Source organism: Oryza glaberrima, chromosome 5, assembly GCF_000147395.1.
Source record: "Oryza glaberrima chromosome 5, OglaRS2, whole genome shotgun sequence".
Lineage (NCBI taxonomy): Eukaryota > Viridiplantae > Streptophyta > Magnoliopsida > Poales > Poaceae > Oryza > Oryza glaberrima.
In genome coordinates, this window is record NC_068330.1 from 21387314 (window position 1) to 21408630 (window position 21317).

Genomic DNA, 21317 nt, shown 5'->3' on the forward strand with positions numbered 1-21317 from the left:
GCGTAAAGCACATCTTGCTTATGTTGTCGTGGTGTTTTTACTTCTTATTCAGTTTTTTTTATACTTGTACAAATAGCTTTTACTTCTACCCTTTTCGATGAAATTGGTATGTCTGATACTAGTCGTTCGAAAAATAGGGCCTTTTGTGCAAATTCAAACTTAGAACCTGTTTAGTTCGCGAAATGAAAATTGTTAGGTGTCACATTGGACGTTTGACTGGATGCCGGAAAGGGTTTTTGGACATGAATGAAAAAACTAATTTCATGACTCGCCTGGAAACCGCGAAACGAATCTTTTGAGTCTAATTAATCCACCATTAGCACATGTGGGTTACTGTAGCACTTATAGCTAATCATGGACTAATTAGGCTCAAAAATTCATCTCGCGATTTCCCCCGAACTGTGCAATTAGTTTTTCTTTTAATCTATATTTAATGATTTATGTATGTGTTCAAAGATTCGATGTGATGTTCTTGGAAAAAACTTTTTGGGAACTAAACGAGGCCTTATGGGGGGCATTTTGTAATTACGAAAGATTAGGGGGGAACTTTTGTAATTTGCTCGTACTATATATAATCAGCTAAGGCGAAATAACTTTCTGAAATCTCCGATAGCCAGCAAACAAAGCAGGGCGGGAAGCAGGAGGAGAGGGAGAGAGGAAGCGGCGGCCATGGAGGGCGGGAGAAGCTGGAGCATCGAGAGCTACCTCAACGAGTACTTCGACATCCCCGCCAAGAACCCTCCCGGCGAGGCGCGCCGCCGATGGCGCCGCGCCGTCGGCCTCATCGTCCGCAACCGCCGCCGCCGCTTCGGCAGGTTCTCCGACGTCGACGCCATCGACGAAGCCCAGCGCCGCAAGATCCTGGTTCGTACGCAGCCCCCTCTCCCCCTCCCCCGGCGGGATCGCCATTCCCCCCCCCCATCCCCGCCGCCGCGGTTGCCCCGGCGGCCGGCGAGCGTGGTAGACTGCAAGTAGAGTCGTACGGCTCGTACGACTGTTCGTAGCATATCGTGCGGGTCGCTTTCGTTGAAGCGAGGTATTAATTTACCTATTCTTTATCGAATTTTGTAAGTAATTTTTAGGGAGAGGTCAGAACTGTGGCTAACGAAATTGCTGCGAAATTTCCTCGGATTGGTCTCCTTTGTGGATGCGCGCTTCTCCACCCCCCCCCCCCCCCTCCTGATGTGGATGCGCGCGTCTGCATCCCCCACAACTTGTGCCTCTTGTTGCTGGCCATGACATCCACAAGATCTCTCAATCTCACAGCGGATTCCACGCCAAGGTTCTGTCAAATTCTTGAAGTCCATGTCCTATCATTTGAACTGCGCTGTAGCCGGGGGCTGCGATTCAGGAGGCGTTCTTTCCACGTCTCGCCTCGTTGAATTGAGTTCTTGAATTAATTGTTCTCGACCTGTTCTGGTCAAGGTTCTCATGCGCCCGTCCGGATTGAGAAGACCACTTCCAGCGGAAGGCAAATGAAATAATGGATACATGTGTGTTCATACAACATTACAACTGGAAAAAGCTACATTGCATTATCTCAACCATTATCATAATATGGTCAAGTTGTACATTATCATAACATGGTCAAGTTGTACAAAAGTATACAGCAAGATAGGATCTTTTACCCTTTTTAACTTAAAGAAGTCAAGGGGGCCCCTTAATTGTCCAACCATCTCGGATCATCGGGGCATCTGACCTGTAAAAGTATCAACTAGGGTATTATCGTTTATCGGGATCAATGATCCACCTTCAGTAGGAATGTGACAGGAACCTTTCTTGGGAGGGGAAAAATATTTATGGGTGAAATCTTTGCCTTCGGGCCGGCAACGATGCCTGTGGGTGCCGTTTTCCTCTTGGGGCGTTGCTGCATAATCTCATCTCTCCCAGTTACTTTCTTCAGGTGAAAACGATGTCCTGACTCCCTGGGGCAGGCGGTGGTAACGCTTTCGGTGTTGTTCCCTTCTTGGAGGCGTCGCTTCGAAAATCTTTCATTCTTGTTTCCGCTATCGCGGCATGTGTTGTCGTAGACGCGCGGTGTGGTTATTTTTTTTTCTTTCCTTACTATAGTTTTTCAGGACTATAGACTTGTATGTTTCTCATGCTTTATCAATACATGAAACTCACACTGTCTTGTGCGATTCGTTTTAAAAAAATGATCCACCTTAATTGTCTGGCCAACTTGACCATCGATTTATTAATCCATCCATCACATATTTCTCAAGACTAACCATCCAGCCTATTGTCTAACATGGACAAATCATCCTGACAATGCAAATTTTAGTATGCATCTCAATTAAATCATACTTCGATTTATTTTTACTTGAACTCTTATTTTGGGGAAACGGATTGTTTACTTCAACCTGTTATTGGGCTTCAACTGACTAGAATTGAGCTAGACAAGTCTACCGTGAATCATTACTAGATAAAGGAAAAACAAGCCTAACTGACTATTGCTGCTTCTGCTTTTATTACTTTTTTTGGGGGGAATATGCAAGGAGCGTATCTTTGTATTAAGGAGTAATAAAAGTTATTTACAGGGAAAATACAAATGCGGTGAAGGGGACAAGATACAGGAAGGGAAAAAACGAAGGAAAATAAAATCTAATCTCGCAAAAAACTTCTGCTTTTATTACTGAAATTTATTTTTGAAGTCTCGTCAAATTACATCCACGAGTGAAGGCCAAAAAAACAAGGAGTAATTCCTTTTGCCATCAACGGTCCCCTTGAGAACATAAAATTCATGTAGGTTATTTTATTATTTGATAGCACAAGTAGATTGTTTTTGTTCTTTTCTTAGAGATGCTTCTTTTTCTTGTCCAGGGAAAAGTTCAGGTTGTAATTAACGTGCACAAGGCAGCGCTGCAATTTATTGATGGTGTGGTCTCAACTAATTATTTCTGGTTTCTGCTCTTATCATAATCACAATATGTCATTTCACCTTATATCTAATGATGTAGGTGTAAAACAATATCATCTACCTCCTGAACTTATTGAAGAAGGATTCTGTATCAGCCCAGATGAACTAGCAGCAATTGCTAACATGCGTGAAGATTATACAATGCTCAGGATGCATGGTGGAATCAATGGAATATCTAGAAAAATCAAAGCATCATTGGAAGATGGTGCCAAGGAAACAGATATAGCAACCAGACAGAAGCTGTATGGAGCTAACAGGCACGCTGAGAAGCCCCCTAGAAGCTTCTGGATGTTTGTGTGGGATGCATTGCATGACTTGACACTGATTATTCTAGTGGTATGTGCTCTGGTTTCTATAGTGGTCGGCCTTGCCACCAAGGGATGGCCGATGGGTATTTATGATGGTTTTGGCATAATACTCAGCATTTTGTTGGTGGTACTAGTTACTGCAACCAGTGATTACCAACAAGCTCGGAAGTTTATGGAACTGGACCGTGAGAAGCAAAAAATATATATCCGTGTAACTAGAGATAAGAAAACAAAGGAGGTTTTAGTTCATGACTTGGTTGTCGGAGACATCTTGCATCTTTCTATAGGCGATGTGGTTCCTGCAGATGGTCTGTTTATATCTGGTGACTGCCTAATGATAGATGAATCAAGTTTGTCTGGTGAGAGTGAGCCAGTAAATATTTCTGAAGAGAGGCCTTTTCTTCATGCTGGGAGTAAAGTAGTAGATGGGGCAGCTAAGATGCTTGTTACTGCCGTTGGTACGCGTACTGAGTGGGGCAAAATCATGGGTACTCTGAATGGAGATGGTGTGGATGAAACTCCTTTGCAAGTTAAGCTTAATGGTGTGGCTACAATAATTGGCCAGATTGGATTGGTGTTTGCTGTGCTAACATTTTTGGTACTTCTAGCGAGGTTCTTGGCTGACAAGGGGATGCATGTTGGTTTGTTAAATTGGTCTGCAAATGATGCATTGACAATAGTCAACTACTTCGCTATTGCAGTCACAATCATTGTTGTCGCAGTCCCTGAGGGTCTACCATTGGCTGTGACTCTTAGTCTGGCATTTGCTATGAAGAAGTTGATGCATGACAAAGCACTAGTTAGGTATCTCGCCGCATGTGAAACCATGGGTTCAGCAAGTTGCATTTGCACTGATAAGACAGGGACTTTGACCACGAACCACATGATTGTTGATAAGGTTTGGATTGGTGATGTCAAGTTTGTTGGGGACAAAAAAAATTCTGAGCTAAAAAGCACGATTTCAGAAAGAGTTATGGCGATCCTTATACAAGGCATATTTGTGAATACTGCGTCTGAAGTGGTGAAGGGAGACGATGGAAAAAATACCATCTTAGGCTCGGCTACTGAAACGGCATTATTGGAGTTTGGCTTGAGCTTGGAAGAACATTTATATGATGACTACAATAAGTTGACTAGAATAAAAGTAGATCCTTTTAATTCAGTTAAGAAAAAGATGTCTGTGACAATACAATTACCTAATGGAGGCATCAGGACCTTCTGCAAAGGTGCGTCAGAAATTATTCTGGAACAGTGCAATACTATCCACAATACTGCTGGAAATATAGTACCGCTGTCAGAAATGCAGAAGCATAATGTATTAAATATAATCAATTCGTTTGCTTCTGAGGCATTGAGAACACTTTGCATCGCATTTAAGGATATGGATGAATTTCCCAATGATCAACCTATATCAGATGATGGTTACACACTAATAGCAGTTTTTGGTATAAAGGATCCAGTCCGTCCTGGTGTCAAGGATGCAGTAAGGACCTGCATGGCTGCTGGTATTAGAGTAAGAATGGTGACGGGAGACAACATCAACACTGCTAAAGCTATTGCCAAGGAATGTGGAATATTAACGGAGGATGGGATAGCAATAGAAGGACAACAGCTTAACAATAAGAGCTCAGATGAACTGAAGGAACACCTACCAAAAATTCAGGTTTAGTTGTACTCTCTTGTTTTCTTTTCATTAATTAAATGCGAATATAAGCTAAATCTATGTCCCAAGCTCAGGTAATAGCTCGCTCCTTGCCTATGGACAAATACAAATTGGTGACAAGCCTGAAAAGTATGTATCAAGAGGTTGTTGCGGTGACTGGTGATGGAACCAATGATGCCCCAGCACTGCACGAGTCAGATATTGGACTAGCAATGGGTATCACTGGAACTGAGGTATCTATGAATGTTTTTCGGTAATTTATGTTGTTTTATTCCTCTATGACCTTAATATGTTCGGTTTGAGCGTGTCTTGAAGTGAGAACTGGGAAATGCCCTTTAGTCTAAACCAATTTTCTACAAGGGCTTATCTATATCCTGACTTAATAATAATATTAGCTGTATTTTTTAAAGACATATTCCTAGATGTTTAATATTGTCAGTGCTAAAAAAAGGAGCAAACAGTACAAAAATACAATTTAATTATTTTGCATAAGGTCGATTTCCTTGGCTGTAACAGTATTCATCATTGTTTAGTGACATTTGATTTTCCGTGTATGATATATCTGTGGACAAGTTGTGATGCAAGTTTTATCTGTTTGCAGGTTGCAAAAGAGAGCGCTGATGTTATAATAATGGATGACAATTTCGAAACCATTGTAAATGTTGCTAGATGGGGCCGTGCAGTTTACTTAAACATCCAGAAGTTTGTGCAGTTCCAGCTTACAGTTAATATTGTGGCTCTGATTGTGAATTTTGTCTCAGCGTGCATCATAGGTATTAGCACACTTGCTACCACTCTAATATTATTGATCTAATGATGACTGTTTGAAATGAATGTGTATTGTTTTTTAGAATAAATTCGTATGCATTTTATTTGGAATGCATATGCAACTTATGATATAATATTTCCTTTTTGCTACACATTTTAATAATAAAGTCCTATATATTGTTATTATGGCTGGAAATAGAGGATTGATAGGGTAGATCGCCCTCAAGTCGCCGGCTTCTCCGGAAGACCGAGGCTCTGATCTGTTTGACTTGGTGGGCAAAACCCTTAATATCTTTATTGCTCAAGTCCCTAATACAATAGCAGGCCCCCTTTATATACTAGGTGCCAGTCTAATATTTAGGAAATCTAAGACAAACTAGGAATAGGAAACAGAATCCTAAACCAACTAGAATTAGATATATCTACTAATTATTCCTATTCCTATTCCTATGGTATTTGATTCCATAACGCCGGTCTATAATAATTGTCCTCTCTTCTTCTCTTTACTTGAAGGGAGTGCACCACTTACTGCTGTTCAGTTGCTATGGGTGAACATGATTATGGATACGTTGGGAGCCTTGGCCTTAGCCACAGAACCACCAAATGACGAAATGATGAAGAGGCCCCCTGTTAGGCGAGGAGATAATTTTATCACTCGGATTATGTGGAGAAATATTCTTGGCCAAGGTTTGTATCAGCTCCTTGTGCTGGCTACTCTAATGGTTATTGGAAAGAAACTCCTTAATATTGAAGGTCCTCAATCTGATAAAACCATCAATACTCTCATATTCAACTCTTTCGTCTTTTGCCAGGTATGTGAATTACAAGTCCCTTTTACATGCAAATGAGTCAATTTTGTTGTTTTTGTCTATGGATTTTATTTATGTTTGATATTTCAAGTTCTCATATTATAATTGACAGGCTATCATTTACATTATTCTCGGCCATTTCAAATGTCATGTTCACTTTGTAGAGGCTAAGACATTTAATTCTGTGCAAAGCTCATTGACATGTGATATCTGATAATAATTTTCAATATGCCATGGACTCTCTGATGACTTCATCAAACCATAGAAAATAATCATGTAGTAATCAGTATATGTTTTTCCATTTTCGTTAGAAAAACGATCCAGACAAATTTAATAATTTTCAGAACAAAACAAAGCTTTTTCCGTGCGCATTTCACATATCCTGATGCTATGATTCTATAAAATGCAAGTGCAAAGTACATGCAATATTCATTAAACAAGTGATCTATTGTGGAAATTAGGAATCAGTGCTTTATTTTAATGGTAATTTTACCATCCTTGAGAAGGTATCGGGAGGTAACATATTTTCTAGTGTAAAATTTGGTACATTCAGGTACTAAAATACCTTGAGTATAAAAAACTTTTGTGTAAAATTTAGGTACCTTGAGGTACTTTCTCAAGGAAGGTAAAATTTCTCTTATTTTAACAGTAAGTTTCATCTGACATGTTACCATGCTTCCAGGTTTTCAATGAAATAAATTGTAGGGAGATGGAAAAGATCAATGTCCTCCAAGGCATCTTCAGAAACTGGATCTTTGTTGGTATATTGACAGCTACTGTCATATTCCAAGTGATCATAGTAGAATTTCTTGGCACTTTTGCAAACACTGTACCATTGAGCGGGGAGCTGTGGCTGCTCAGCGTCGTCATTGGCTCAATTAGCATGATCATCTCTGTTATCCTCAAGTGCATTCCAGTTGAATTTAGTAAGACAAATACTAAACCCCATGGTTATGAGTTGATTCCTGAAGGCCCAGAGATTCTATAGCAGTTTCACTGGAGGTGCGGAAATTCCGCTCAAACTGCGGTTTCTGCTGTCAGCAACCCAATCAATCATAATGGAAAAGGATGCACTGTAAGGATTTCTCTACTGATGTAATTTTGTTGAATATGATCATGTGTTTCTGAACATGATATACTGAAGAGTTGAAGTAGATGTTATAACCAGCAGATATGTGATGAAGCATACGGAATAGGACCAATCATGCTGCAAGATCAGACAGCCTACGGGATTTATGGTGTTGATTCAAGATTTCAAGTAGATATGGCTGCTACATGAGAATGTCGCAGCAAATGTGGACTGCTTGGAGGCTTCGTTGCAGAGCGTACAGTTTGAGCTGGTTCTGCAGAGTTCAGCTTGAGATTTGAGCGTACAGTTTTGTAAAATTGTAACTCTAGGTACTAACAACTGTCGAAATGGTATCATATTATTACCCTTCGTGCTTTTCTCTTCAGCGGTGAACTGTGTATAACGTGTAATTATTCTTTTTTATGTATAATAAAGCAAATTGTGTGTAACTATTCTTTTTATGTATAATAAAGCAAATTATGCGTAACTATTCTTTATGTATTCTTTGTGCATAAGAATGGATGTCCTACATGTGAATAATGTTGTGTTCTAAGGTGAAGTTGGGAACCTTCCCTTCCCTCCCCGCACGGCAAACGTGGTATCATTAACACGTGATTAATTAAGTATTAGTTAATAAAGCTTAAAAATGAGTTATGAGCTTTTAAAATAATTTTCTTATATGTATATTTTTTAAAACGTATCGTTTAGCAGTTCGAGAAAACATAAGCAAGAAAAAAGAGGGAGAAGTTGGGAATATGGACAATCGAACATAGGGATGAAAACGGACGGAAACCACCTTTATCATTTTCGTTTTCATATTTTTTTTTGGAATCAGAAATCGTAGATATAAAAACGGAATCGAATATTATCGAAACTGAAAACGGAACGAAAATGAACCGGTGCGAATACGGTAACAAAATTTTATCAGAATACAAAACCCCTCAAACTGAGCTTCAAACTTTGTCAAGTTCAATTCTCAAATCTCAATAGTAAACAATTCATCATAAAACACAATCATATCAAGTCCAATTGTTAAGTCTCAACAGTACATCACAAAATACAATCTATGAAATAAATGATCTATGTCTAAGAGAGAAATATTGTCGATAAATCCCAATGCAAGAATTTAGGAATTGGGCCAGGCTATTATTGTGTTGTATGGGCTGTGCTACAGGTATGGAGGGTATGGAAATTCCGAGAAAATTTTTAGAAAGTTTCAACTGATTCCGAGTTCCTACGAAAATTGCCCTAATCATATTTGATTCTGTTTCCGAGAAAATATTTCCCAATTCGTTTCCTTTTTCGAAAAATTCTGACCGATAGATTCTGTTTTTGAAAATAGCTTTGGAATCCGAAAAGTTTCCATACCGTTTTCACTCCTAATCGAATATGGCTAAAGGGTTAGTGACAACAAAAACAAGTGGGAAAAACTCCATAGCACAAAAACTCGCAGGTCATCGACTCACCGTGCTAAGATAAAAACAAAACTACCAAAGAAAATTGCCAAAAATCCATGGCGATGAGAAATCTAAAATAATCTGAAATAGTGAAATGTGATGGGAGTCAACATGGTCTGAACCGGGCATGTCACCTTTGTTGCCATTTGTGAGTGTTAGTACTATCTTGGGCGTCCAGTAGCCACCAAAAAGTGCAGGAGACAAGAAAGCAAGTGTAAACTAAAATCTTGGACCAGAAAATGATCAAATCTACCATGCAACAACACCTGTTTTCCAACCTCTAAGTGCATCCCCAGCAGCTCATCTAAATTTCATCCTCCATACTCTTATTTGGATGACCATCCAAAAAGATTCCCACTCTATATAACTTTTCACTCTAACAGATTATATATATTACATCCTACATATACCAACATCCTATATTTTACTAATATTTTTCAACTACCACACATTTTTACTCCTATTCCTCTCACCTTTCACCACTTAAAAAAAAAATCTAGGGAAGTGGGTAGTTGAGGATGGAGTGAGGAGAGAGAACCTCCATATTTGACTTGGGAAGGGGTAGGTTTAGAGGACCTCCAACAATGGAGTATGTGATGGAGACTCTGCTGGAGCATTGTTTTTCTCCTCTATACTTCAAATATCAAATGGATGACTAGATAGAGAAACTGCTGGAATGCTCTAACAACCCACCACTATCAAGCTTAACCTCGCTTTAGAAAACGCTTTTGGATAAGCATGCTGCCGCTAAACGCAATCACAATCAAAAGCCAACCCTTGCACGCCCGAATTAAATCACCCGGTTGGTCACCTGTGCAGCAGCTGCACCGCCCCGGCTCGGACCAGCCCCACCCACTCCACCGCCCCGCCGGTTCATTCATCCACGCTGACGCTGACGCGGCGAGAAACCACGGCGGAATCCGCGCCGGCTCCACCTGTCAGAAACGTGGCGTCGGTAAGCCCAAGTTTAGTCCCAAAATTTTTCTTGAAACTTTTAATTTTTCCATCACATCAAAACTTTCCCACACACATAAACTTTCAACTTTTTCGTTACATCGTTTTAATTTGAACCAAACTTCTAATTTTGGCGTGAACTAAACACAGCAAAGGGAGAAAACGGACAATATGCGACTTGATTCGCGCGATTTGGATAAAATACCACCCCTGTATTTATACATGATAAAATATCACTTAATATATTGTCTTCCACCTTCCAGTGAAAAGCTTTCGAAGAATTTTAGCCCAAAAACATCCTTGGTTGTGGAGAGAGAAGGAAAGGGGAGGGTCGAGCCGGACGACCGTCGTCTCCGACGGTGGCGCCGCTCGTCCGCTCGCTTCTCACCGTCGATCTCCAGCGCCGCTCGGGCGCTCACGACTTGTCACCCATTGATTAACGCGCGCCACCCGACCACTCGCGGAACGTCGCCTCCAGCCGCCTGTGAGTAGGCCTAGGCCCAGCAATATGGCACGGTCACTGTCCGACCCTCCAGTGCTCCTCTTTTCCCTCTTCCTTTTCACAAAAGAGAACATTTTGATCTAAAATTCTTTAGCGTTATTTTAATCGGGAAAAATGTATTAAGTGACATTTTATATGATGTATTTTATTATCTGTATCTACATTTTATCGAAACCACCCATATTATCCGTTTTCTCTACCCAACAAGGCGGGTTTGCGGGGTCCACCTGTCGGATGCCCTGCATCCGTCAGTCCACCGGTCACCCGCTCGTCAGAGGTAGGTCGCCGTCGCCGCGTCCCCCTCCGCCGCCGGCTCCCGTCGCTCTCCGGTCTCACGCGCCGCGCGGCCGCAACAACAACAAAAACCCAATCCCGTTTTGACCGCGCCTTCCTCCTCCGCCGGCCCGCGCGCTCGCCGCGCGCGGCCGCCACGGGTTTCTCTCTAGAAGCCCCGCACGAATTTTATCCATTTTTTCGCATTCTCCCCGCCTCATCTCCTCCTTGACACCGACCTCTCCTCCTTGGCTCGGGGAATTCAAACGCGCGGCCTCGCCGGGTGGCCTCGCCTCGCCTCGCCGCGTTCCGACAGCGAGTGCCCCGCTGGTGCCACTATTTCTTGCCGCCCCAACCCCTCGCATCGATCCCCCACACCCACATCTCGCCTCCTCTTCCTCGATCCTTTGTCTTCTTGCTTAGCTAGCTCGGCCATGGTGGGGAGCTACGCGGCGGGAGGGGGACGGGGAGCGGCGGTGGCGGAGGGGAAGCTGGACGAGCTGCGGCGGAGGATGGGGAAGGCGGACGGCGACCTGCTGAGGATCGTCGGGGTGGGGGGCGGGGCGTGGGGGAGCGCCTTCTGCGCGCTGCTGCAGGACGCGTACGGGCGGCACCGCGACAAGGCGCAGGTGCGGGTGTGGCGGAGGCCCGGGCGCGCCGTCGACCGCGCCACCGCCGAGCACCTCTTCGAGGTCATCAACTCCCGGGAGGACGTCCTCCGCAGGCTCATCCGCCGCTGCGCTTACCTCAAGTACGTCGAGGCCCGCCTCGGCGACCGCACGCTCTACGCCGACGAGATCCTCCGCGACGGCTTCTGCCTCAACATGGTCGACACGCCGCTCTGCCCGCTCAAGGTCGTCACCAACCTGCAGGAGGCGGTCTGGGACGCCGACATAGTCATCAACGGCTTGCCCTCCACCGAGACCAGGGAGGTGTTCGGGGAGATCGGGAGGTATTGGAAGGAGAGGATCAGACCCCCCGTGATCATCTCGCTGGCCAAGGGGATCGAGGCGTCGATTGACCCCGTGCCCCGGATCATTACCCCGACACAGATGATCAGCAATGCAAGTAAGTTCTTTGCTCTCGAGTGAGTCTGATTATCATATCCATTTTTACTAATTAGTTTCAATTACAGTATCAAATCGATTATTCGGTTGCTATTTTACTACTATTTTCGTTGATCGTTGTACTTGTATCCTTGTGGGAATAATGGACACATAAAGAAAAGGTAGTTGCTGCTGAACTGGGACCAAGATACATACCTCCAGAATATTCTTGATAAAATGTGCAGGCTATTCTTGATATGCACCTAATGTGATGTCCTTCATGTTTATTGCAATTATTATACCCAACACAATGTCTATTGTTGAATGTTATGAGAGCTAGTTAATGCCTTCAGTATGTGCCCATGTGCTATGTTTCTTTGCAATTCCTTTAGGGGTAATGCATCTTATTTTTAGCAGAGTTTATCCAAATTAGTACCCAGTACTGCACGTTCCGTGTCACGTTTCTACCCAGTATTAACTTCTGATATGCTCCTAAGTTTTTGTTTCACTGTATAATTGATTTTACCATCCACTGGTCTTCATCTTTCCTACCATGTTGTAGCCTTTAATGTTTTTTGTTTCTTATGATGGGCCTATTGCAGCTGGAGTTCCATTGGAGAATATTCTATATCTTGGAGGTCCTAACATTGCATCTGAGATATATAACAAAGAATATGCAAATGCTCGCATATGTGGAGCTGACAAGTGGAGAAAACCTCTAGCTAAATTTCTGAGGCAGCCTCATTTTATTGTGTGGGATAATAGTGATCTCATCACTCATGAAGTAATGGGCGGCTTAAAGAACATATATGCCATTGGTGCTGGTAAGTTCCATGGTCTCATATCTGACGTTTTATGTCCATATCACCTTGAAAATTTTTAACTGGGAAAATAAAACCATCATGTGGCTTTTCTTGTTGAAGCTCACACACAATGCTTGGCAAAAGTATGACCAGTTCAAACAACGAAGCCATAAAATTGTTATGTTTGCATAATGCTGAATGCTATCTGTCCTGTAGGAATTGTATTCAGTATAAGTTGAATTGCGATTATCTCTTATGTCAAACGCAATGCTGCTTTGACATTTCATCAAACCTATCATAGATTAGAAAGAGTAAATCAGGTCATCTTGGGTAATGAGGTTCCCCTATGCATACATATTCGTTATAACCTTCTGCATTAATATAGAGGATCTTGATTTAAGTCATGTTGTTAAATACCTTGTTATCTTGTAGGTATGGTGGCTGCACTAACCAATGAGAGTGCAACCAGCAAATCGGTTTACTTTTCACTTTGCACGTCTGAAATGATATACATCACCCATCTCCTAGCCGAAGACCCTGAGAAACTTGCCGGGCCTTTATTAGCCGATACCTATGTAACACTGCTGAAAGGTCGTAATGCATGGTATGGGCAGAAGTTAGCTAAGGGTGAACTGACTCTTGAAATGGGGGACAGTATCAAGGGCAAAGGGACTATCCAGGTTGGTGCTACCTTCTTAATGATGTAAATCTTTCCATACTTCTGGGTGTGTTTTTGGTGCCGAATAGCTATGTGCTAAGATTTGCTGTGATTTTATCTTTAGGGTGTCTCTGCAGTCCATGCATTTTATGAGCTCTTGAGCCAGAGTAGCTTAAGCGTGACACATCCAGAAGTGAAGAAGCTTGTTGCTCCGGTCGAGCTGTGCCCAATACTAAAAACACTTTATAAAATCCTAATCAAGAGGTTGGTCAGATTACCTTTGTTGCTGTTCCTGCTAGTACTAATATATGTGTACAGGCTTAAGTTCTTTGCACATTTCACCTGCAGGGAGCTTGCCACTGACTCCATTCTCCAGGCAATACGAGATGAATCAATGTATGATCCACGGGAGAGGATTGAGATGTCTCAGCGCCAGTGTCTTTACCGACCATCTCTTCTTGGCCTACCTAAAGTAGATATTACCCAGGCTTAGATCTATTCTTTTTTTTTTCTGCAGATTTGTTTTGAGATTTGCAGGATTCTTTGATGTATTCTTTGCATAGTGGTCCTCAAGATCCTTCCTTGTGTGCCAAGTGCATCTCGTGTTCGAACACTGATTCCATTCTCTACTAGAGAATTTGATAATGAGGTGTTTTGGTTTTTTATTGTCAGAGTTCCAAATAGTTTCACGTGCTGATGCCCCCCACATGTGTATATAAAGTACAACCACTGTTGATTCAATTGTATTTGTTGCTCCTTTAGGGCCTGTTCACTTTGATGCCAAAAAAACCTTGTCAAATTTTGGCATTGCCGAAATTTTAGCATAGTTGCCAAACTTGCCAAAATTTTGGCAAGATTTCTTATATAGTCACCAAAATTTAGTAGCAAACTAAATGTAGCTACTTTTTTAGCAACTTTACTAAAATTTGGTAATGTTTAAAATGGCATCAAAGTGAACAGGCCCTTAATATATTTCTTACCATTGCAGGGAACGGGTACCTGCTACACAGAAGATGCATACGTTCCCAGTTCACCTACGCGGTGGTTCATGCCTCTTCCCTGTAATCGAAAGGAAAAAAAAAAGGACTATGTACAAAACCGCTGCAAGTTTTTTAAAGGAAAAATTTTTAAATCTAACTATAATATATAATTGTAATATACTTCTACTATAACTATAATATAAGTATTAAAATAATATATGCAACTTTATGGCATGTTCTGATTGTAGCTAAAATAAACCTTACCAAATTTTGGCAATGCTAAAATTTTAGCAAGTTGGCAATATTAACAAAATTTTGGCAGAATTTATTATGTATTTACTAAAGTTTGGTAACAAACTAAACGTAGACACATTTTTAGCAACTATAAAAAAAATAGTATGGTTGAAAATAGCATCAATCTGAACAGCCTCTATATCTAACTTATATAGAGATTATAATATAGTTACAATATAACTATAGTGTAACTATAGTTGCATTTGATTTTTTTTTTCAAAAAAAAAACTTGTGACAGTTTTTTAGCCATTCTGATAAATAACTACTGTTCATGGTTTCCTTGGCCCATTTACGGACTGTGAAAGCAAAAGGAAATGAGAACATGAGGCCCGTTTATCGGTATATGGCTAGCTAATCCATCCGTAAACAACGTTAGCCGGCTAGCCTAACTAATGGCCCATTGCGCCCCGTCAAAGACAACTTTAAGTGTTTTTTTTCTCTTTTTCATCTACTATCTTTGTGATTAATAAATAACATCATTGACTTTTAAATAACATTTGAGTATTCATTTTACTTAAAAGTTTTACGTAAATATGCTAAAGTGTAAGTTGTACTTAAGTTTTATTTAATGGTAAAACATGTCACAATAAATTAAATGATATTTATATAATTTTTTTAATAGAACGGATGACCATATGTTATGTAAAAAATCAATGACGTTACCTATTAAAACCCAGAGGGAGTATTAGAAGTGAGCATGCATAGTTTCAGCAGTGCAGAAAGTAACAAGGAAAACAAATTAAAACACCATACGACTACTGAAGCCTGATTTCCTAATAACCATCTGATCATCTCCTCAGGCTTTACATCCAGGTGCCATCATATCCCGTCTTAGCAGCTAAAACCTGGGAGGAAAATCCACATGAGGGACATAATTAAAAAGTGCTTACACGTTCGTCCCATATAATTTCTTCACACACAAGCTAAACTAGCTAATTATTAAATGCGCGTGATCATCCTATAATTGCACGACAAAATTATCTATATTATCAGATCGGATGGAAAATGACCGGATGGAAACGGACGTGTCCATGATGATCAGTCCATCAAACTAGCTGTTTCAATTTGCATCGTTTTCACGTACTCACGCTCACGCTCACGGGCCCTCGCCTTTTTCACAGGGAGAAAACTGAAAAGAAGAGCTCCTGGATGTGCTCATGTGACGAACCCTAATTTAATCCGACGCGTTAACCCCAACCAACAAGACAAATGCACGCAGAGTCAATAGCCCGATCGAAAACAGCTTCCCGCCAAGCGCCTGACCGATCTCTGAAGCGAAAGTTGCACCAGCATCTAGCTATAGCTCATTTAATCGTTTCTGCAAGAATTTGACATTTTTGGGGATCGAGCAGATGAACCTTTTTTTTTTCCTGATGTTGTGTGTTCACGTGGGGGAAAAAAACATTTGGTGGGGTTGATGATCATGTAGTGTAGTGTTTGGAGAGCCACAGCTGTCGGATCTAATTCTCTCGTAATGTCGGTCGCTTGTGCCTCGAGATTCATGATACGCCCTCTGTTCCTTTCGTTTGTAACTTGACATAGTTGGCCAGTGTGATCTTTCTTTTTTTTTTGCAAATAAAACTTTTGAATTATGTTGTTTTTATATTTTCACCTTATTAGGCACCAGCTGACCAGCAACATGAGATGATTTGCCTACCAATCTGCCATGTATATGTTGCTAACCTGCCTAGTACTCCATTCGTCCCAAAACAAGTCAACATCGTACGATGTGACACATCCTAATACAAACATAGAGTATATCCAGATTTATTGTACTATAATATATTACAACTTAATACGAGATTTGTTTATTTTGAGACAAATGATGTAGTTGTTACGAAGAGCATTTATCATGTCTGGAATTGAATTCCTGTTGCGATTTTACAACTAGTTAGCACACGCAAAGTTTTATATGTTCTTATGAAAAATCAAATCACTCGCAGCAATCCAAAGCTTTACACTGAAACTACTCCTAAAAATCTATGAATCGATACGCCGCGTCTGAATCCGAACAGCTGCCGTCTTACATATGTCGGGCTGTCGGCTGGATGATCTTTGGATGCAAATATATAAGTTATCTCTGCTGTATCAGAGAGCAAGCCAAGCTATCTATGTTGTCCTTGCGTGATTGTACAATCTAACTAGATTAGATTAACCAAGAGGAAAATTGTCCTTCGACAAGCTAGCTCACCAGCAGCTTAATTAGCTAGCTCCATCTGCATCATGGGCAATGGATGCGTTGCGTGCAGATATTCTCAACGACAGATCAAAACGAATTCGATCGTGTGGTAGCCAAAAAGAAATATCGGTTTTACACTGCCGGAATATCTAGCTATAGGACATTTCTTCTGCAAGTGAAGTTAATCAGGTTGTCCAAAAAAAAAAGGCTATCGTGGTCACGGGAACAGACGCCTGTATCTCGCTGTCTGAATTTTTCTTTTCTGACGAAGAACAAAGAGAGAGAAAAAAAAACGCGAGCAGAGTATGTGGTTTTGTGAATTGAGGCGCCGATTTTCCGTGAACCATCTACTGTTTACTCAAGAAAAAAACGCAAGAAGAACATGTTTACTCTCACTTTCACCTAACGCCATTCCAGAGCAAAAGCGTAATTAAGATATGTTTATGTCCTTAAAATAACAGAGAGTGAGACCAGCCGACAGGCCATCAGTTTTATTCTTGTTTAACCATTCATGCAGTTAGAACCAGCTGGATGAATATTCAGATACATGTTGTTACCGTACCTTGTAAAAAAATTGGGTTTGTGTTACTATTTTTCTTACATCGGGTTGCTTTCAAGAAGTGCTTTTCTGAATTGTGGGCCTCGTATGTAAACGCGTTGGGGGATAGTACGTGGGTGTTCGTTTTCGTCTTCTCAGGGTGAATGGGATATATTACATTTATTTATTTTTGAGATTACATGTTTGTCTTTTCCAATACCATATCATAGAACTTGATAAGCCTAGGATACAATTGGAACCAAGGAATTTTTTTTTCCCGATCGCCTCTCTATACCTCCTCAAAAACCATAAATCGCCATTATAACTCCTTTGATTGGTACCACTCGTCCACTGTGACGTGATACCTACTGCATGTGTATAAGATATCTTCGAGGTATTATATCTGAAGGGCCTAAATAACCTTGTTTTTGCTTTAATCTTAATCTAGCAGATTTTCTTGTGCAACTTTATGTGGAGTTAGATTTCTAAAGTTGAATTGGCTATACAACTCTAATGTCCTATTTCATCATAGATATAATTGTATTTTATATACAACATATTTTAAAAGCATAATTGGATTTATCCTACAACCCCTTCTATTTTTATTGGTACAATTTTGTATTTTATTTACAAACATCAATCAATATCAATGTTATAATTTGAACCCACTATGATCTATAACAATGTAAGGCTGTTGTGGTTGGAAACAAATCCCTCCCGCACGTAAAATGGAGTGATCCATTAGCGCGTGATTAATTAAGTATTAGTTTTTTTTAAAAAAATTGATCAATATGACTTTTTAAAGCAACTTTTCTTTAGAACATTTTTGCAAAAAACACACACAATTTAGCAATTTGAAAAGCATGCGCGTGGAAAACAAGTTGAGTGAGTCAGAAAAACTCAAGTGTTGAACTCAACCTAGATCTTTCTCTTTTTTTCCGATTAAGATACTCCCTTAGTTCCAAAATAAGCGTAGTCATGAGTTTACGTGTTTAACTTTAATCGTCCGTCTTATTTTGAGACGGAGGAAGTAGTAATTTCTAGGTCTCCAAGCCAACATGATGCTCTTTTTTATCTTTCAAGATAATACAAATGTAATATAGTCCATCCGTTAAAAAAAAGAATCTAGAACTGGATGTGACGTATCCTATTACAACGAATCTGGATAGAGACATGTCCAGATTCATTATATTAGGATGTGTCACATCCAGTATTAGGTTGGTTTTTTAGGGACTGAGGGAGTAGTAGTTACTCCCTCCATTCTAAATTGATCTACATATTTCGTAGGTACACCAAGATAAAAAAAAACTAATAACTCTCTCATACTATATTTACTCTAGCAACAAACTCAATGCATGCACCATTCCCATTATTTCTTAGCTAATAGCAAATCAAAATATTGCATGTGGGTAATAAATACTTGTGTGCATGGATGCATGTATCAATGTCCATCTACTCTAATCCACAAATAACGAATTAAGACATACGAGGGTAGCGAGAGTGTCAACTGCTACAATACATGCACGGCGAACAAAAATCAAGGCAATTAGCCACAAAGCGAGAATCGAGAAGCTTTCTCTGCTGCGGCGAGGTTAATTTACCGTGAAGCAAATGGCGATCGATCTGCAGGTTGGTGCGTTGCGTTGCACCTAATCAGATTAGCCCAGGCCAAATAGTAATACGTGGTACGGTTGATGAGGATGGCCTCTAATTAATAGTGTGTGTTGACCTCTTGACTATATTATGTATCGTTGGAACTTGGGAACCGCTGATGTGATCTGTTTTTGCAGTACAGGCACCGGCTTTGGTGACCTAATATTTGTGGTCGACGATTCTTAATTATGTATGGTAGTACATACAGATATCTGCATTAATACTCTTTATTAGTACTGTATCACAAAATTTTTAGATTATATTCAGCACATTCAAGTACCAGCGAATATCAAATATAGTTAGAAAAAGGAAATTTGGAAAAGGAGAACGATAATCTATCTTCACCTTGTGTATAGCAGATTTATTCTTTTGGGGGGGTTGGCCGAAGACAAGGTTGATCAAATTTCATAAAGACAAGACCATGGGAAGAGATTTGAATTAAAAAAACTGCCTGTAAAAAGAAGTACATATGCTACTAGTGCTGAAATTTAGCCATTAGCTTCTTTTTTTTAAGAAAAAAGAAACCTTCTTGCTTCCACATATTTAATTTTAGAGAACTGCAACATGATATAGCATAGACCTCTTTTGAAATGCAGAAAATAAATTACATAACTTTTACAGGAACTAAACAATTTTTCACAAAACAAAGACCTTTGAAAACCTCCAGTGCGAAAAAAAAAATCATAGTATAATTTTCCATGTTTGTTTGCACCGTGTTTTGGAGGGAGCTGAGTGTCCAGTTTGTCCACGGATGTACCACCAAACGTGTAATACTGTGCACCGAAATGAATGTTTGCATACGACACACATGACGTCTGAGATGTACGTGTCAAACAACTCGGTAAATGGACGAATGAAACGTGTGCGCGGTGTGCCAGACAGGTCAACCACATGACTTGACTCGGTGAATACGTGCACGTGTGAGGTCACGTTTTTGTGTGTCCCAAAATCCACAAAAAAGTAAGAACAGAACTACGGTCTGCTAGTAAATGCTGACCTTATATGCATACATGCAAACATGGTAGGAGTACACAGCAACAAGAGACTTGTCAGCAAGGTTAGCCATAAAAGTGATAATGTGTGCCAGCTCGATTATTTTGCGACTACGTGGAAGACGCACAGGCCAGGAAACGCCGATGCTTCTAAAATCGGCCATATCTGATGTTAGGTTTTTGGGCTGGTTTGGTTTGAGGCCTAAATTGGTCTTACCAATATTTGTCAATTTTAATAGTGTTTATTGCCTATTTGGTTTGGAGCCAAATTTTGGCATGCCTAAGAAAATAGGCCACTTCAACATTTAATTTAGGCTATTTTGGCGTCAATCCAAACATAATTTTACCTTTGCCAAAATTAGCCATGTCAAAAGTTGTCAAAATTTGACATTGACAAAAATTGGTAAGGCCAATTTATGCCACAGACCAAACCAGCCCTTTATTCATCTAAATTTTTTTTCCTAGTGCAGCTCACAATACACAAGAAGTTAGAATGAACCTGTTTATAAACTTAAGTTAAATGAGTCTACATTTAGCATATATGGGCGAGTCATATACTATGATCACATTGTATATAAGATTAATTCCAATATAATTATGTGGGCCAATAACTTACAAAGTCGATCATGTAAATAAACCCAACTATTCCACCATGTGCTTGATCGGCGCAAAAAATGCATATACATATAAATATAAATTCTAGTATATCTCAATAACTTACAAAGTCGATCATGTAAATAAACCCAACTATTCCACCATGTGCTTGATCGGCGCAAAAAATGCATATACATATAAATATAAATTCTAGTATATCTCAATTAATTTCTCTATTGTGTTTCATCATAGTTATCCTTGGCACCATTTCACATCAGTAATTCCCCATCACACGCAGCATAAATACTTTTCACATTAAATTAAAGAAATACCATAATATAATATATAAATATTGTATGATGTCCTCCCTACTGATAATACTTCTCGTTTTAAACAAGGATGAGGTCAAACTTTAGAATATTTAATTATGAATCATTTTTAAAATATTTATCTTTTAAATATGGTGGCTACACATATAGATTAGTCTTAAAAAATACTTTAATAAAATCACATATTTGTTAATACTTTTATATATTTTATAATAAAAAATAATGGTTAAAGTTATTTGTTTTTAAGACCGTGTCTTTATCTAAAATGACAAGTATTATCAATGCGAAGGGATTATAAAAATAAGTCCAACATCAATACGCTCAGATATCCTCCCTTGAATCCCGGAGATACTTACCACGGATTCCTCCACGACACTAATCCCAACCAGAATCACCTCTGCCCCCTAATTTGCCACTAATGACAAGCTTATACAATATGTGGTCAAAGCCGCGACCGGTCTGACCACGTCCCTTCGCCGTTGATCGAGTCGACGTGGCTTTCCTGACGCCGTCGACGATCGATCGAGC

The 21317-nt window shown here is 40.2% G+C and overlaps 2 protein-coding genes across 7 annotated transcripts; both read left to right on the plus strand.

Moving 5' to 3' along the window:
• Positions 1-620: 620 nt before the first annotated feature.
• Positions 621-8033, plus strand: LOC127773977 (probable calcium-transporting ATPase 6, plasma membrane-type). Of its 6 annotated transcripts, none has more exons than XR_008017692.1 (8): positions 621-864; positions 2824-2878; positions 2961-4891; positions 4966-5124; positions 5493-5664; positions 6173-6471; positions 7151-7543; positions 7624-8033. XR_008017692.1 is itself a non-coding variant. In XM_052300229.1 (8 exons), the coding sequence occupies exons 4-8, from the start codon at positions 3044-3046 to the stop codon at positions 7454-7456; spliced, it is 2784 nt and encodes a 927-aa protein (XP_052156189.1). In that variant the 5' UTR covers positions 788-864; positions 2541-2745; positions 2824-2878; positions 2961-3043; the 3' UTR covers positions 7457-8033. The 6 variants fall into 6 exon arrangements, 3 of the variants coding, with proteins under 3 accessions (XP_052156187.1, XP_052156188.1, XP_052156189.1); XR_008017690.1 differs by having other exon boundaries at positions 7637-8033; XR_008017691.1 differs by having other exon boundaries at positions 7640-8033.
• Positions 8034-10899: 2866 nt separating this feature from the next.
• Positions 10900-13895, plus strand: LOC127772575 (probable glycerol-3-phosphate dehydrogenase [NAD(+)] 3, cytosolic). Its single transcript, XM_052298510.1, has 5 exons — positions 10900-11791; positions 12372-12593; positions 13005-13252; positions 13355-13494; positions 13579-13895. Exons 1-5 carry the CDS (start codon positions 11158-11160, stop codon positions 13721-13723), a joined length of 1389 nt encoding a protein of 462 aa, XP_052154470.1. The 5' UTR covers positions 10900-11157; the 3' UTR covers positions 13724-13895.
• Positions 13896-21317: the final 7422 nt, after the last annotated feature.

Bases quoted from the DNA above. Each gene is read 5' to 3' on its own strand.
- LOC127773977 (XM_052300227.1), top strand. From the start codon at position 670: ATGGAGGGCGGGAGAAGCTGGAGCATCGAGAGCTACCTCAACGAGTAC. The intron at 4,892-4,965 runs GTTTAGTTGTAC...TCCCAAGCTCAG, and splicing joins AACACCTACCAAAAATTCAG to GTAATAGCTCGCTCCTTGCC. The intron at 5,125-5,492 runs GTATCTATGAAT...ATCTGTTTGCAG, and splicing joins TGGGTATCACTGGAACTGAG to GTTGCAAAAGAGAGCGCTGA.
- LOC127772575 (XM_052298510.1), top strand. From the start codon at position 11,158: ATGGTGGGGAGCTACGCGGCGGGAGGGGGACGGGGAGCGGCGGTGGCG. The intron at 12,594-13,004 runs GTAAGTTCCATG...GTTATCTTGTAG, and splicing joins CATATATGCCATTGGTGCTG to GTATGGTGGCTGCACTAACC. The intron at 13,253-13,354 runs GTTGGTGCTACC...TTTTATCTTTAG, and splicing joins AGGGCAAAGGGACTATCCAG to GGTGTCTCTGCAGTCCATGC.